This window comes from Lithobates pipiens, unplaced genomic scaffold (genome assembly GCF_037356315.1).
Source record: "Lithobates pipiens isolate NorthernLeopardFrog02 unplaced genomic scaffold, aLitPip1_a1.2 Scaffold_19, whole genome shotgun sequence".
NCBI classification, from domain to species: Eukaryota; Metazoa; Chordata; class Amphibia; order Anura; family Ranidae; genus Lithobates; species Lithobates pipiens.
The window spans coordinates 331,113,438-331,132,630 of record NW_027507764.1 but is presented as its reverse complement, the minus strand read 5'-3'; the positions used below and the strand labels follow the sequence as shown (position 1 = coordinate 331,132,630).

Genomic DNA, 19,193 nt, shown 5'->3' with positions numbered 1-19,193 from the left:
GGTTATATAATAAGACTATAGACTAAAAGACGAATTGCAAGAGGGACAGAGGGACTTGGATAATTACAGATGCCGGACTGCCAGTAGAATGTATTGCCAGGAAAGTAATTAGAGAAAGAGGAAGAAAACAATAGTGAAGAGCAGCAGCGTAAATGATATGGAAGACTTTGATGATAATAGGAGAAACAGTATTATATGAAGAGTGGGCTGCGTATCATATAGAAAGCCTTTTTTGTTCTGGACAAAGAAATAGCCACAAACAAGCAGACCAGATAAAGCGCATAATGGGCTAGAATTAAATCATCATTTAGAGAACGTTGTAGTAAAGAAGGCTAAAAGGAACCTGAACAATAGCCTCTGGAGGTAAGACATAGACTTGTATAACATGGAACCTTTTAAATTATATGCTAGATGAGCATCATAAAGGGAAACTAGCTTTGTGCACCAATAACATGAGCATACAAAGACGTCAGATGCGTCTATGAATTCAAGTATCTCTCCTGGTCCAGAGCAACTATGTTATACTGTATATTCCTATAACCTGCTGAATGCAGTAATCCATGGTAACCAATCATCAATGGTCTTTCACAGATCTAATTTCATTAAGAAAAAAAATGCTACTTTGCATATCATAATTGCTTTTACATCATTTTATTGAGTGCAATTCCATTTTCTTCTAAAATGTGCTGTGTGTGTAGACATATGTTCTGTTGTAAAGGTAATATGACAGTATGCCTTATATACACGGTCGGTCATTCCGACAACCAAAATCCATCGGATTTTTTCCAACTAATTTTGTGCCAAACTTGTCTTGTCTTGCATACACATCGATCGTTCGGAACGAGGTGACGTTCATTGCATACGACTACGTAGAGGCTAGTAGCCAATAGCTTTGGTCTAATAATTTAATCTGAGCATGCGTGGCACTTTGTCCATTGGAATTCTCTACAAACGATCGGAAAAAGTCCAATCAGACTTTGTTGTGGGAAAGTTTTAGATCCAGCTCTCGAACTTTTTCCGTTGCGATTTCCAATGGAAAAAGTCCGATAGAGCCCACACACGATCAGATTTCTGACAACATAGTCCGATCGGACCTTTTCCATCGGAAAATCCAACTGTCTGTACAGGGCATTAAGGTTCATGTACAGAATCCAGATTTGAATGGGTAGTAGTCGGGGCATTCACTCACAAGCTATCTAAGGTAGCACAGCTTCTGCCATCTGCTTGTGCTGACAGAGACTGACATATATTGGAGTCTGTCAAAGCCATATATGTTCTCAGTCTCTGCTCACTTGTCAGTCGCCAGAATACATTGGTTGCTATAGTTTAGACAGAATACAGGAATTAGTGAGCATTGGCTGGCCAGGAAGCAAATTCTAAACTTTTGGCAAGTAAACAGATATAATAAAGATAGAGTGACTCTATGATTATGCACTTCATAGTATAAAATGCGTTGGAGTAGTCTTACCTCTACTGCTGCATTTTATTTGTTCCTTTGTATGCATTATAATAAAGAGGTTAACAATAATAATTATATATATATATATATATATATATATATATATATATATATATATATATATATATATATTTATATATATATATATATTTATATATTTATATTTATTTATTAAATATAATTTTATATATATATTTATTTATTAAATTCAGTTCAGTTTGCAGCAGAACTCCCGGACAGGGGAAAAGTTCTAACCCGAACGGCAAACCCCATTACAGTCTATGGAAGCTGAACAAGATAAATCAAAAATATTTGCTAATTTTACTCACTTCCATATACACTTAACCTTTTCTTTTTACTTTATACTTTCTTTTCTTTTTTTTTCTCTTTCACCTGCACCTATTAAATGGTCATAAAAGGGGTATGGGGTCTGGGTACTACCCTGGGGAACATGTATCAATGCAAATTTTCTTTTTAAAACAATCGTTTTATAAAAACGGTTGCAACTGCCAGCACCCAGCTGTAAAAAATAAATAAATAATTAAACAGCCAAAATTACAAAAAGAAAAACTGCATGGGGTCCCTTCCAAAATCCATACCAGACCCTTATCCGGGCATGCAGCCTGGCAGGTCAGGAAAGGGGGGGGGAGAGTGAGCCCCCCCCCTCCTGAACCATACCAGGCCACATGCCGTCAACATGTGGGTGTGTGTGTTAAAAAGTAATAAAAACACACACAGTTTTTGACAATTTCTTTATTAAAAAAATAAAAAAATTGTGTCCCCTGTGGTAAATCCATCATTAATCACGCTGCACCAAACACCCAAAGAATAAAGTAATAAATAACGCTTCCTCGGACATAAAGGCTGGCTGTCTACTGCAGGCTAAGCTATTTGACAGTTCTTATATAGGTAAGGGGTGGGGTCACCTGGCTACATCACCTGGTGGCACCACCCCTTTCTGACATCACAGACTGGTGGATGCTGTGTCGGCAAGGTCACAAGGAGGCTGTGCCACCAGGTGACGTAGCCAAGTTACTCCACCCCTTAACTCTATAAGAACGGTCAAACTGTGAAATCTGCAGCAGGCAGCCAGCCTTCATGTCAGCGGGAGTGGTTTTTATTTTTCAGGTGTGGCGTGATTGACAATGGATTGTCGGGGGGGGGCACATTATTTTTGTATTTTTTTAACAAAGGAATTGCCAAAAAACTGTGTGTATGTTTTTGTTACTTTTTGAAACTTTTTTGGTGAATGAGTAAGGGTACTACGTAACCCATACTCTGGGTAAGGGTAAGGGTACTACGTAACCCATACTCCTTCTCATAGAGATCTGGGGGCCCCCTTGTTAAAGGCGGCTTTCAGATTTTGATAAGCACCCATGTTAAGGGCATGTTGCCTGGTATTATTCAGGAGGGGGTGGGGCTCACTCAATCGCTCCCCTGCTTACCTGACCAGCCATGCTGCTTGCTCGGATAAGGGTCTGGTATGAATTTTGGGAGGACCCCGTGGCATTTTTTTTATTTTGCCACTTTCTTTTTTTTTAAACCAGCAATTTTTTTTTATTCCATTGTTAGCGGGGAAGCCCATTGACAGCTGATGACTTATTGGTTGTTAACCACTTAAGCCCTGGACCATTTGGCTGGTCAAAGACCAAAGCACTTTGCGATTCTGCACTGCGTCGCTTTAACTGACAATTGTGCGGTCATGCGACGTGGCTCCCAAACAAAATTGACGTCCTTTTTTTAACACAAATAGAGCTTTCTCTTGGTGGTATTTGCTCACTTCTGCAGTTTTTATTTTTTGCGCTATAAACAAAAAAACTGAGAATTTTGAAAAAAAACATTATTTTTTACTTTTTGCTATAATAAATATCCCCAAAAAATATATAAAAAATGTTTTTCCCCCAGTTTAGGCCGATATGTATTCTTCTACATATTTTCTGTAAAACAAATCGCAATAAGCGTTTATTGATTGGTTTGTGCAAAAGTTATAGCATTTACAAAATAGGGGATAGTTTATGGCATTTATATTAATAATCTTTTTTCATTAGTAATGGTGGCAATTTTTATCATGACTGCAACATTAGGGTGGACACACTTTTGGCACGATCTTGGGACCATTCACATTTATACAGCGATCAGTGCAATTAAAAATGCATTGATTACTATGTAAATGTGACTGGCAGTGACGGGGTTAACCAGTATGTGGCACTGTAGGGGTTAAGTGCGTCCTAGGGAGTGATTCTAACTGTGGGGGGAGGGGCAATGTGTGACACAACACTGATCACCGCTCCCGATTACAGGGAGCAGTGATCAGTGACAGTGTCACTAGGCAGAACAGGGAAATGCTTGTTTACATTAACATTTCCCTGTTCTTCCTCTCCGTGAGACAATCGCAGATATCCCCACGGACATAGAGTCCAATCACGCTCATGAAGCTCCTGGGGGCTGAACGCCCGCAAGATACAGGTACATGATTCTGCCTGTATGTGCCCTTCTGCCTCAGTATATCTACGCGAGGAGGTCAGGAAGCGGTTAAAGATGCTGCAGCCGACTTCTCAGCCCCTCTCCTTCCCAAACAGCTTATACTGTGCACTGACTGGGCAAAGCTTTGCCCAATAAGGGCGCAAAATGCACTGTGCAACAACCACCGAACACCTTGCAATTTCGTGTGTTGGACAAATGGGCAAACGGGCTGAACAACCAATGTTCAACCCAAACTCATGCTGGGGCTGAACTGTTCGCCTAACACTAGTCTGATGTATAAATACTGTGAGGGATTAGCTTAGTAGCAGGTTGTACATGACTTGTTGCATGAGTCATGGAATGGTGAAAAGGCACAGCAAAACAGCCTGATCACACAGAATAAAATAGTCCATAGTCACACAAACTTAATCTCACCATACAATCAAATGGTTGCTCCCCATTCTGTCCTTGAGTCTGGTTCCAGTGTGGAGCATCCTCCTTAAGCAGCCCGGGAGCTTAAGACTGGGTTCACACTATTGTGAATTGGATGTGGGTTTCCACGTATCCAATTTGCATGTCAGGAGATTGTGACTGGCTCTCTATGGAGCCGGTTCATACATCTCTGGTGTGGCTCTGGTGCAAATTTTACTGGAGTTCTGTGCGTCTTCTGGTCCATTTCAGGTCCACATTCAGCAAAGCATTTTGTATACAACATGAATCTGGGACAAATATATCCCCCATCCTGGACACAACCCATCGTTTTTTTTTTTTTTTTGGCTTTGTGTCACAATACAAAAACTGAAAAACTAGATTTGTATACAAAATAAATACAAAAAAACTGCTGCAGAGATCAAAGAGGTCAATAACCTAAAAGTAGAGCAGTAGAGCAAGGAGGAAAATTTTGTCTCTGTGCATTTCTTGAAGCAATGATCTACTAGTTACTTTCAGTGTTGGGGGGAAATTTGCCATAAAGGCATTACTTTGAAGTGAGGTGAAGCCCTGATAGGTACAATGAGGTTGCAATTTTGACCTTAAAGAGGGATTCCACCAAAAAAAAAAATATTAAAAGCCAGCAGCTATAAATACTACAGCTGCTGACTTTTAATAAATGGACACTCACCTGTCCCGGGTTCCAGCGATGCCGGCAACCGAGGCCGATCGATCGCTCGGCTCTCGGCTGCTGTAGTCACCATTCTAGGTGAGGGAATCAGGAAGTGAAGCGAATCGGCTTCACTTCCCGGTTCCCTACTGTGCATGCGCAAGCCGCGCTGCGCAATAGGAAATCTCCGCGCTGTCACTGGGACCCGTGTGTGTCCCAGCAGACAGCGCGGCAGGGCAGGAAGTGGCGTAGACTCCCATGGGAGTCTATGCCCGGAAGTAGGTGAAAATACCTGTCTTTGACAGATATCTCCACCCCCCTCCCCCCTGAAAGGTGTCAATTGTGACACCGGAGGGGGGGAGGGATCCGATCAGCGGAGGTTCCACTTTAGGGTGGAATCCTGCTTTAAGCCTTGAAAAGTTACAGCAGATGCACTCACAACTGGGGATGAGCTTAACCTCCCTGGCAGTATGATTATGTCAGATTTTTGATGCTCAAAGCGGTACAATGTTTTGCATGGAAATTGCAGGCCTGTAATTCTTAGTCTAGTAGACATCTCAGGTATGATAAATTTTGAAAACAAAATCATAAATTATAATATAATAAATAACTATACATAATTATAGCAAATAATAATATAATAATAATAAAACATTTTCAATAATGTAATCAAATCAAAAACAAAATTTGCTCAGTTGCAGAATTGTCGCTGTGATTACTTTCAGTGTTTGATGATGAATTTCCCCAAAAATCACTATCGCTCAATTCTGCAAGTGATTCTAATTTATTATCGCTGTTTTCTAGCTGGTCTAAAACAGTTTTTGACGTAAAGGGACACTTTTTGGTTGCTATGGACAATCTCCAGTTTCCAGGCAGAATGAACAGTATTTATAATATAAAACTGCATGCAGGGCACTGGACAGACCATTAGGGACAAAAGGGAGGTGAAATAATGCGATACAGTATGTAAGATTATAGTGTACTGTATGCGTATTGTGTTTTTAACTTTTTGAATTTGGCGCTGTGCTCCGTCCCCGTGCGTCGCAGCACTTGCAGAGAACGGAGCCCGGCGCTGTGATAGATCCTTCAGAAATGCGGCTTGCACAGCGGGGAGACATTGCAGGATCCTGGGGACAAAGTGAGTAACTTTGCCTGGATCCTGCAATGCAATTCAGAGTGTGGCTCGGGGTTACCACCCCAAGCCACACTCGGGAATACCGACAGGGAGGTTAAAGTGGAAGTAAATCCTCCTATTGTTTTCAGACAAGAAGCTGCCATCTTGGCCCCTGATTAATCTTCAACTGCCATGATGCTGCACATGTGATCATTTATGACACCAGCCTTTGGATGGTTTAACAGTTTGTTTGAGAGCACAACCAATGTGACAGCGGGAATTTAACTGTTTTTTGAAACTGTTAAAACGATGGGTTTACTTCAGCTTTACTTCAGCTGTTGGGCGTATTGGAGGTCACCCAAACATTTGCCTGCTCAGTGGGAAATGAATGTCAGTAATATCAGTGGTATTACTTCTGCTATTATACATGACAGATTCCCGCGGTAATAGTTTTTAAGGAAGCCAGCGGGGCAGGCACTGCCTAGTCCTTAACAACCAGTGATGCCACCGACCCTATTCACACACATAGAAATCCCTGGGCATATAAGCAATTAAGTTTGGATAGTTAAGAAAAGTTGTGGGGTTTCCCCCATAATTCATACCAGGCGCTTTAGGAACCATAAAGCTGGTATGAATTTCAAGGAGGAACCCGTGGAAAAAAAAAACTCCACTCCAAATGTTGTGGTCTTGGGCTGTTTTTTTTTTTTTTTTTAGCGGAGTACCCTTTAAAAATTAATTTCAGACCTGAAGGGTCTAGTATGAATTAAGGAGAAACCCAATGCCCTTTGTTTTGTGTGTGGGGGTCCCCATTAACATTTATACCAAACCCTCATCTAGAATAAATGTCTGGTAGAGACAAACAGAATGAAGCAGCCCAGAGCTGTTACTTAAACTAGGTTCACACTGGGCCACGTTTGCATGGGTAGGCAGCCCATTAAAATGGATTCAAATGAATGGGTTGCTGTGCCTGCATTTCCGCAAAAAAAGGGAGCATAAGCCTTTTTAAAAACGTGGCCACAGGTGAATTGCACGTTCAAACATGCTGAGATACGTGGGGGTGCCAATCAGAATGAATGCCAGCTCTGTGTGTCTCCTTAAAGCAGCACAATTTGGCTGCAGGTGGTTGCGGGGGCGGGTACAGATGTGATTCCCACACCTGCAGCCATACGCAGAGGTGTGCGTGTGTGACAATTTAAACACACATTTCTCTTTGTAAGTGTCAGTGTTACTGTAGTAGGTTGTATTGCACAGATGTGCCACAGGCAGGGTCAGGGAACCCCCCAGGCATGTTATTTAATGGAGTTTTAACTTTTAACATTTCACTTTAACCACTTGCTGACCAGCTCACACCAATATACGTCGGCAAAGTGGCCAGGGTGCGCAAAACAGTACACCTGTACGTCGCGGCGCCATCCGCGGCTAGCTGCCACGCACAGGCCCATCGAATGCTGCGGGAGCATGTCTGCGGATCCCGCGGACTCGATGTCTACCGGTGGGCCACGAACGTGGCTCAGAGAGATAGAACGGGGAGATGCCTATGTAAACAAATCATTTCCCTGTTCTGTCTAGCAACATGACAGGGATCTACTGCTCCCAGTGATCGGGAGCAGTGATCTCCATCATGTTCTAATAAGCCCATCCCCCCTACAGTTAGAACATGCTGAGGGAACACAGTTAACCCCTTGATAATAAATCACCGCCATTACTAATAAAATAAAAAGATAATAATAAAAATGCCATAAATCTATTCCCTATTTTGTTTTTTTATTTTGACGCAATAACTTTTGCGCAAACCAACCAATATACGCTTATTGAGATTTTGTAGAAGAATATATATTGGCCTAAACTGAGTTTTTTTTATATAATTTTGGGGGACATTTATTATAGCAAAAAGAAAAATTTTAAATTTTTTTCAAAATTGTGGCTCTTTTTTAGTTTATAGCACAAAAAATAAAAACCGCAGAGGTCATCAAATACCACCAAAGGAAATCTCTATTTGTGGGAAAAAAAAGACTTAGATTTTGTTTGGGTACAATGTTGCACGACCACGCACTTGTCAGTTAAGGCGACGCAGTGCCGAATCGCAAAAAGTGCTTTGGTCAGGAAGGGGGTAAATTCTTCCTGGGCTGAAGTGGTTAAGAATTGATAAAATAATTTCCCACAGATAAATAAAATAATATTTTTTTTGTTTTGGTACAATTTACCCATGGTGGTGCTCGCATCCCATGCCATTTGTTTGACAACCACTTGCCTATTAGCCTAGAACAGCTTTTTTCAACCAGGGTGCCCAAGCACTCTGGGCTGCCTTGAGGTTTCTTCAGGGGTGCCTTGGGAAGGTGGATCATGCCTGCCTTTTAGTTACACAAAGCCACAGGTTTTTATTGTGGACCATTTCAACCTTACAGCACCCAGCATCCTAAACAACCAGGGATGTCATCAGTGTTGATAAGAAGGGTGTTGTTCCCCTGCACAGCATCCTTGTTTAACCCTCCCCTGCCCCTCTCTGTCAGCACTGGGGGTCACATTAGCTGAGTGAGGGAGAGAAACTGAGGGAGAGGAGAAACACTGGAATACTAGTCGGTACCAGTGTCCAAAAGTGTATTTGCTTTGGAAGATCACCTCTAATGTTGGGGGTCTTACATGTGTCAATGCTGTTAGAATAGTTTTTTTACATTTTAGAATGGGGTGCCCTGAGACTGTCAATAGTTTTAAAGGGTGCCTTGAGATTGTCCACAGTTTTAAAGGGTGCCTTGAGATTGTCCATAGGTTTACAGGGTGCCTTGAGATTGTCCATAGTTTTAAAGGGTGCCTTGAGATTGTCAATAGTTTTAAAGGGTGCCTTGAGATTGCCTATAGTTTTAAAGGGTGCCTTGAGATTGTCCATAGTTTTAAAGGGTGCCTTGTGATTGTCCATAGTTTTAAAGGGTGCCTTGTGATTGTCCATAGTTTTAAAGGGTGCCTTGTGATTGTCCATAGTTTTAAAGGGTGCCTTGTGATTGTCCATAGTTTTAAAGGGTGCCTTGACTGAAAAAAGGTTGAGAAACACTGGCCTAGAAAATGGCCAGAACTCTTTTTTTTTGCCTTCGGCTCACTTCAATGGGGTTCAGATTTAGCACCCAAATCACTGATGTAAATAAACGTTTAGGTATTATTACTGGAAAAATCAAAACGTAAATAGGTATTTCATATTTTACAGTTCAGATACGGATTTAACAACAAAAAACCCTCTACCCTGTACCCTCTGCTGAACCAGACAATAAAAGAAAATTGCATACATACCTGTCTTGGAGTCCACAGAGAAGTATGGCTGCCCTTGGAGAATACTGTACAACACCCTTGCACTACTTCCATAGGTAGGATCATCTGCATCTGTTGCTGACACTTGGATAATAGAGGTACCTAACAAAAATAGAAAACAGTGACCTTTTTAAATTAGGAGCTGAAAATCTCATTTAGATTCTCCAATAATAAAAAAAAAGCTTTCAAAGTTTGCATAATGACAGCAACACTAACTGTTTAACCACCTGTCAGTGGAAGATTAATTGCCAGGCACATCTTCCATTCCACTAATGTATCCCAACAATATAATGAAGAAACAATTCTAAGAGATAAGCAGCACAGGGCTATTAATGTTTCCTTGTCCCTTTACATATTGGATTTACTATTCATAGCCAATATGATCACTGTTTTAGCCACCTGTTCTCTATGCTAAGAATCCCTTTAATTTCACTGCATTACTCTCTGTCTGGTTGTGGTATGAATGTAAATAGTCTTTTATTGTTATTATAATGAAGCTTTCTGCCACATGTCCTATCCTTGAGATACCGGTGACAACTTTACAGCTTCACGTGATGAAATGTATGCTAGATGGACCTGCTATTCAGATACGACAATGAATAAAAATTCCTTAAATTCTCTAAAGTTGTTGCATTGTGACTTGTTTAATGTTATGCTTTTAATTTCTCATGGCTAAAGTCGATTTTTAGGACTTTAATTTAAAAAAATTGCAGTACTATCCAATGAGATTAGGTATAGTGGCGCAATGTGGGAAAAAAGCCTTGAATCCTTAAAGTGATTTAAACGATCACCTTGTAACGCAACCCATTACGTTTAAAATAGAAATTAAAGGCAAAACATTTTTGTATAGAGATAAAAAATACATTATTAAATACATTTTTCCCTTCTTTATAACTGCTCACATTCCCTCTGTTCTCAGTTGCATAAGAGCTGGGGGGAGGAGAAGCAGCAGCACACTGAGCTTGCCGAAGAATGGCTGTGCAGCAGGGGCGTGTCAGGACAAGTCTGATCATTTGAAGAGAGCACACAGAGTTCCCAGCATAGCTAGAGAAATGACCACGCTGTGCTCTCTTGCTTAGTGGTCAGTTTTTGATAGGAAAGGAAGTGGGCTGGCAGGAACACCAGGGATTTCATATAAAGGAAGTAATACAAAGAGAACAGGAGGCTTTCTCAAATACAAATACATGGTAAAGCAGGCACAGATTAGGTATATGAAATGTTGGGGTAACAAACGCCTTAAAGAGGAAGTAAACCTGATAGGTCCACTTCCTCTTTGTCTCCCTGCAAAGGTAAAGCATAATGGGCTAGTATGCATCACATAGTAGCCCATTATGTGTCACTTACATGACACAGGAGCCAGCGATGTCACCGCTGTCCCCTGTAGCACAGAACGTCCATCTTCTTCTGGGTATCGCTGCTCCGGCCACTCACAGCGCCGGAGCATCGATGACATCACTCCTGTGCATGAGCACGGGAGCCGGCACTAACAGCATATCTCCGTTAGCAGCGGCATGCCCAGTGCGCCTGAGCTCCGCTGTCTATGGCGCATGCGTCGTAGACAGCGGTGCTTGTCTTTTTGTAAATACTTTAAGTTTGACCCTATTTACAAAGATTCCGAGAGGCTTTGATTTATTGATATTCTGTTGAAATTTTCCAATTAACAAAGTTTCAAAACTGAAATTTACACAAACATGCATGGGCGTTGTTGTAAAAATAAGGGAGGAAGTTATAATATATTTCACTGAACCTGATAGGTGATACCTATAATTTATTTACAAATCATTTATAAATATTTTTTTGTCTAGCATTATTTGCCAACCATTCACTGTCTTTTTTATTACCACTCAATACCCATTGCTATAAGTTGATAATTTTTTAAGTCAAGTTGCTGAACATATGTACAGTATGTGCTTTAAAGTGGTTCTAAAGTCAATATCGTTTTTTTTTTTTACCTTATCAAATCCCATCTATAAACATTTACCTGACTCCTCTCCTGATCCAATGCTGTTCTGATTCCAGCACACCTCTGCTCTCTCTTTTCATGGTCACACAGGAGGCACTGAGAGCAGCAGAAACCATAGGCTCCTACTGCTATCAGTCAACCTCCTGTGAAGAAGGAGTGGAGCATGGCTTACCTGCACTGTGGGGTTGATTTACTAAAAGTGGAGAGTGCAAAATCTGGTGGAGTTGTGCATGGTAGCCAAATGGCTTCTAACTTCAACTTGTTCACTTAAGCTTTGACAAAAAAAAAAACTTGGAAGCTGATTGGTTTCTTTGCAGAGCTGTACCAGATTGTGTAAATCAACCACCGTGTGTCTCTATGGACACACAAGCCTGAATCAGGAACACACGCATGAGGGTGCCCCATAACACATTGCTTTCAAAAGGGGCACTCAGAAAAAGAAGGAGCAGACAGTGCAACAGGGGACCGAATAGGGATCGCATAAAAGCAGGTATGGGATTGCTGTTTGGAATAGTTTGTTGCACAGAGAAAGTAACTATAATCTCTTTTTCGTTTAAGGACAAAATAAAATTTAACTTTGCATATTAAATTTAAAATTTAATATGCATAAACTTCACTTTTATAATAGTGCATCATTATACATGTGGTACATCAAAATAGAAAACAAAATCAAATACAGTGCAAACAATACCATCAAAAATAATCATGAAAAAGATCAAAAAGAAAAAAAAGAAAGAAAAAAAAGTCCATTGCATGATGCAAATAATACTGTGAAACATTAAACGTGAGAAATATCAGTCTTCAATTCCCAGGTTGTAGAAATCAATAAACGTGCAAACCAAGGGTTCTCACTGTGAAAATCGACACCACCGGTGTAATACAAATCAGTTCTTACCAGAAGGCAATGCCCCCCAAAAGAGTGGTCATCTAGGCACATATTTAGGCACATATTTAGATGGTGGTGTTGTGGTTGATCTTTGGTGGTAGGTTATGGTAATAGTAGGAAATATACAAATACTGTACAGTATATATTTAAAAAAAAAGATTGGTTACTGTTTTGGGCTAGTTGCCCTTCGATAAAAAAAAAAAAAAAAATCAGGAGATATCCATTACCTTTTACCACCAAATGAAAGCCCAATTTGTCCTGAACAAAACAAGGTATAATTTTCCTGGATACACTAAGTAGTTGTGATGATTATGTACAGCATAGGCATGCATACAGGGTGTGCCTGGGCACACCCTAATCATTCCATGTGCATTAGCATTATCCAGGGGCGGCGCAAGGTGGGTGGCTGGGGTGACGGTGGGCAGTGTAAATGCCCCCATTACTTAGGATTTGTTTTACCCCCCCATTATGAAGGGGTTATAGCTTACAGTAAAATTATTGTGTACGCAATGAACCATTAAAAGTGTTCTTGTTAAATAATGGCTATATTATATTGGAAGACAGGTGAAAAGTATTATTCTTCTCCAAATAACACATAACTAGCTTATTCTGTAGGTGAGGTTGATGCTTATTTCCTGATGTTGCTAATCATCTTATCATCCTAGGATATGGCTTTTAATTACTTTCCCATAAATCCAGCTAGGAATGCTAATTAAAATCAATATATTCCCAGCAATTAATAAATGATGCTACAGCTACAATTAGAGATTGCAAAGAGACTAATGTGCACACTTTCCCGCTATGCTGTTCTGGCACTTTCTACACCACAGTATCTGGGATGGAATCACTCCAAAGGGTTGACTTACCAAAGGAGCATTTTGTCTTATCTCAGCCAGCCTTTGTTTATTTGAAACATCCAATCAATTGCAGGACAATTATGAAATTACATTTCTATTCTAGTAATATGATTTTTAAAACAAATATTTTTCGAGAGTTTACACAGTATGAAACTTGCTACTTCAAACCCAGAGGGTCTGCATTTTTTAGAGATCAGTCTGCAGTTTTTGGTAGATGTTGGGGAGATCAACTACCTAGTGGTTATTGGAGGAGTTAAAAAGCTATGGCCAGTTTTAGGACCCATTACATTTCTGCAAATTCTTATTTTTGATGTATGTATATATATATTTTTTCAGACAGTGCACCTTGGTATGCAGCTGTGGTATAGTACTACTACTGAAATGGAAGCAATGCATACAGTTCAACCCAAGCTGTATCTTAATAGGAAGATACACCATAAAAAGCTTTTTTACACTTTTGATTCAGCTAAACATCATTTACTCTATTATACTCGAATAAAAGCTATTATACTCAAATAAAAGTGAGAGGTAGTTTATATGAATCTGATTCTTTAGTTAGAGTGCACACATTTCAAATGCTTATTAGAAAAGAAATTATATTTAGGAACCAGACACTAAAAGATGTTGAAATGTTGTAAAAAATAAACCCAGGACAGCTTTGGGAATATGGAAGTCTTTTTAGAATTAATATTTCATGTACCCAGGTGCTTGACTAATGCCGCGTACAGGCGATCAGACATTCCGAAAACAAAATCCTGGATTTATTCCCAATGGATGTTGGCTAAAACTTGACTTGCATATGCACGGTTGCACAAATGTTGTCGGAAATGCCCAACGTAAAGAACGCGATGACGTACAACACGTGCGACGAGTCCAGAAAAATGAAGTTCAATAGCCAGTGTGGCTCTTCTGCTTACTTCTGAGCATGCAGTGAATTTTGTGTGCGTAGGAATTGTGTACACACGATTGGAATTTACGACAACGGATTTTGCACTCAAATTTTGTTTGTCAGAAATACCGACAAAAAATGTCCGATGGAGCCTACACATGGACGAGAATTTCTGGCCACAAGCTCAGATCAAAGATTTGTTGTCGGAAATTCCAACCATGTGTACGCGGCATTAGATTGGAGAGTGAGAGAAACACTGGCTGCAGCTGCTCTCTGTAGCTGCTGCCCTGTGGTGCTAAAGCGGCCAACAGCTGTATCAGCAAGAGAAGGGAGCTGCTGAGCAGGAAGAGTTCAATAGATTGAGTCAGGCAGCACTGCACTGTGGGAACTGTAGGCCAGAGAGGGAGAGACTCTACTGTAATCAAGAGCTTTTCAACTGCATTTCCCAGAGGGGGATTGCTAAACGGAGGGGAAAGAGCTGCATTTTCTCAATCTGTACACATGTGTGCACCATTAATGCTGCATGTCAGCGGCCTCTGGAGCACTGAGTTTGGAAGTGCTGGCAGCCAGAGTCCCCTGGGTTACAGCGCAGAGAATGGACTGATCTCTGTGTATGGCTGGATGGATGGTGAACTGCAAAGTCACTGGGACTGGTGTGCTGCTGCTGTTGGGATTTACAACCTGCTGATGGAGAGAATCCTTAAGGAAATGACCATACAGCCATATAGCATTCTTATAGCTGCCTGCAGGCTTGACTGGGACAATTCTCATGTGCACTAATGATAAAACTGGGCCTCAGTGCTAGTTGGCTGAAGAGTTAGGACTAAAGACTTTCCTTGTACAGCTTCTACACAGAGACTTTCACCTATTGCTTATGCTAAGACATTTCACCATACCTTAGCCATTCTCCTAGGGTGCATTCTAGACTAGTTAAAGGTGTTATTATTCACACTGCAGTTAATGCTTATATGCACTGTTTATTGCTGATTATTCTGCTTCAAGAGTTATTCTCAGTCTACTGGTACAGCACTCTTATCTAAGTTACATTGACATAGTAATTATACTGTGTCTGAACTACATTATGTGTATTCATTTATGCTGAAACCATCATTTATTCTTTTTTTCTTATTCATTTATTCTAACCCGTACCAATACATTCAGCTCATTCACCACTAAATGGTCTTATGTCTATTTGCTGGTGCTAAATCACCGGCGATATAAATATATCTATACAGTAAGACCCCTGATTGCGAGTAACATGGTTTACGAGTGTCTCCGAGCATCTCCGAGTGGTCTTCGAGTGTTTCCACGTGTCTCCGGTGCCCCTCCACCTCTGGCCACATGCGGTACTGCATACACTAGCAGTGACACTGGAACGAATTATCTGAGTTTCCATTGCTTCCTATGAGGAAACTCGCTTTGATACTGTATGACTGCTTTGGATTACAAGCATGCTTATGCTTATGCATGTACTACTGTACTCCTGTTTTTTTAAGTGCTTGCAGTAACTTTCATTCAACCAGGTGTGTCCCAGGGGCTGAGGTTGTTCTTGGAGATGAGGTACATAATAGACAATCCAAATTACTGAGTGGCTCTTGTGGGGGTAGCAATATATTTACATAAAGTAAACTAGAAAAAATTGATTTAATTTGGCTTTAAACAAAGCAATATAGTAATATAGCAATATAGTACTATTTTGAAGAGTTTATACAATGATTACACATTGGGGTAAACTATTGTTTATGTACTATATGGATGAAAGCGGTAACCTTTTAAAAATTTCTTCTTACATATTGGCTATAACTAGACTTCGAGGTAATGTCTTCAATTTATCTCAAAAGGATCATATTGGTAGAGAAAATATTTGCTGGTACATTCATTGTAGTTGATATAATCAGCAGATTCCACTATAAACATGACAGTTTTTTTCTTTTTTACAAAGCCCCCCTCCCTCTCCTCCAGCAGCACTGGATCCAGGAACTCTGCACCCTGTTGCTCAGGCCTCAGACTATTTATGGACTCTCTTACCACCAACTGGGCTACACCTTCCCAGGGATTGGCTAGAGTCCCATAAATATATTAACAATAATACCAAGAGTACCAAAGGGGTACAGCTCTAAGAAGAAGTTTCTGAATACACCCAGGGGGAGGGGCGAAACATGTCAAGCGGCTCAAGAACAGTGACATCAATACGAGAGTTGGAACGCATGCCACAGCGGTGATCCCTAACCACATACATGCTTGAACGTTTCTACATTTTTGTAAGTGTATTAGCTTTTAACATTTTAATAAATTAAAACAGTATCACGCTATGAATATCTCTCTTTTTATTGGACCATACACCATCAACATACTGAAGGCCTGTTAACCGAAGGATAAAGAAGGAGACATAATCATTCATTTGCTAAGGACACACATTATGCTGTTTTCAATCATATTGCTGGTGAGTGGGGGATTCAGAAGGTGAGCACGGAGTGGCACCTTGGATTTTCACCACACAGAGCCTTCTAAACCAGGGGTAGGGAACCTATGGTTCGCAAGCCAGATGTGGCTCTTTTGATGGCTGCATCTGGCTCTCACCTCTCAATCCACGGATTGCGTGGTGTGCCGATCCGTGGATTGAGCCCATAGGAAAGGTCGCAGCTTCAACCTAGCTCTGGAGCTGCAGCCATCTTGGTACACCCGGCGGCGGCCTAGGTGAGCTGTCATCATCACCCGCCTCAACTGCTCGTGGATCTGGCTGCCTGTGTAGTGGTGAGCAAGCAGCAACAATCATAGCCGAGATGTGGATATTACAGTTATAATTGAAATTAGTTGATTAAAAAAAAATAGTTTTAAACATATTGTATGTTTACATTTTAAAATATGTGGCGTTCATGGCTCTCTCAGCCAAAAAGATTCCCTACCCCTGTTCTAAACTATCACTTTGTTTGCACTGATGGGCTTTCTTTGTATTATTGAATGCACTAGCACTTTTTATGTATAGATGTACATAACTTAAATAAAGTGTTTAATATGGAAGCAGCTCTGAGTTTAATTAAATGTTTGTGTATATCCATTTAATAGCCATATATATATATATATATATATATATATATATATATATATATATATATATATATATATATATATATATATATATATATATATATATATAAACAGAATCAGCCATTCAGACAATACCAATGTTAATTAATTCATATAGGTCAAAAGCTTGGCAGATGGATGGAAAATGGCAGACAGATAAACAGTTCATATAGCACAGTGAAAACGCAGCATAGTAGAAAGTTAATGCCTGAACGTAACAGCATATGTTCCATCTGTCCCAACAGTCCCAATTGTTAGGACAAAAGAAGGGAATCCTCATATGCACACTATATCACTGTCTAAAGGTTCTCACCACTCCAGCACTAGTGTATCCTGTCTCATTTGTGTTTCCTCCTTCCACTTCATAGCCATCTGCTATCCATAGTTTAGTCGAGGGCTTTCCGTTTCAATCCATTCATGCTTTGCTTTGCCTAGGCCAGTGATGGCGAACCTTGGCACTCCAGATGTTTTGGAACTACAATTCCCAAGATGCTCTACTACACTGCGGTGTAGTGGAGCATCATGGGAAACGTGGTTCCAAAACATCTGGGGTGCCAAGGTTCGCCATCACTGGTCTAGGCTAATCCTCCATAGGGTACAGGGTCAGCAGGGCAACTAGATGGAAGTTTCTGATGCGCATGGGGCCCTGACTCGTTGATGCTGAATATATCAATATGTTTCGCTCACGTGACCGTGAGCTTTAGCAGGACTGGATGTGCACTCTATGGCTTTTAATGGGACAGAAGACCCAAATCATCATACTGGCCAGCAAACAGACATCAGAACAAACTTAAAGCATATTGAAAATAGAAAGTGTGTCTAGCCTCCTCAATAACCCCACAAAGGGGATAATATTATTGTGTACAGTGGACCTATCTTTTAATCATAATCATTCTTACTTTACATGTCAGAGCTGGATAGCTTAGCACCACATGAGATATTTACACATAGCCGAATATGGCGACCGGCATTTAACAAGTTGCCCAAAATGTATTAGGGGGTTCAAGGTTCCTGGAAAACTTTTAAGCCGCGTACCCCCTGGCGGACTGTCTGGCCAACTTAGTCAGTCGAAACACATTTCAGCGGACAGTCCGCTCGTGTGTGGGCTTCAGCTGACTTTTTCAGCGTGCAGTCTGGCGGACTAAGTATTTTGGAATTTCCGTAATATTGTCCGTCGTACTTTGGTTTTAGCGGACAATCCGCTCGTGAGTAGGCTAAGTATGGCGCATGCTCAGAAAGTATTTACACGGCGAAAGGTTGCATTGCTGTGTATTGGACTTCCTATTTCTAGTCCCGTCGTACGTGCTGTACACGTCATCGCGCAAACTTTCGACGGACTGTTTGTGCATCCGTGTGTGGTCAAGTCCGTTCATTCGAAAGTAGGACGGACTGTCCGTCGGATTGTCTGACGGACTAAGTTGGCCATACAGTCCGCCCGTGTGTACGCGGCTTTAGGCTTATCTCTGTATTAATCCCTTTGGGAGTCTCATAAATATTCAGGATGTCCACTGTTCTTCCTCCCACTAAAATTCTAGAATCCTCTGGAATACAGGAAGAAGTAATCAAAGCAGCGGCTGCGAGACACTAAGCTGCCCTAAAAAATTAACCCCTGCTCCTCTGATTACAGAAGAGCTAACTAAATTTACCTAACAGTCAACCCTACTCTAGGAGGGAGCTACATTTATATTATAGCTTTGTATAGTTTTAAGAGTTTTTCTGCTTTTTAATGTTGGCAGAAATTGCTTGGGTTCTTACCACTCTTGTATTTGTTAGGTTTTTGAAGGGTGTTAAAGCAGTACTCCATAAACTTTAAGGTGTAAGGAATCCAATTTTTTTATTTGTCAAAAAATAAGTACGAACTTTCAACATGTTTTAGGGTTTTAGGTGAACCCTCTTCTTTATAGCCACAGAAGTATACCAAGAATAAAAAAAATGATGGGACATGCCTGAAATATTGTAAGTAAGTACAGAGAAAACTGTTCTCTGACCTAGAGTTTCAACCAACTTTATGTAAAAAGTGAGAACATTTCCATAAAAAAAAGCCTGATTATATAGTCTCCATAGTCATCTATACATTGT

General features: G+C 40.6%; 1 protein-coding gene across 2 annotated transcripts in view; it reads right to left on the bottom strand.

The window, feature by feature from the left end:
• CDH20 (cadherin 20) overlaps window positions 1-19,193 on the bottom strand; it is a 545,380-nt gene that overhangs the window by 89,031 nt on the left and 437,156 nt on the right. For both annotated transcript variants that reach the window (XM_077492049.1, XM_077492048.1), the window contains one exon: window positions 9,415-9,534. In XM_077492049.1, coding sequence (XP_077348175.1) covers window positions 9,415-9,534 — 120 coding nt within the window. The remainder of the gene's footprint in view (window positions 1-9,414; window positions 9,535-19,193) is intronic.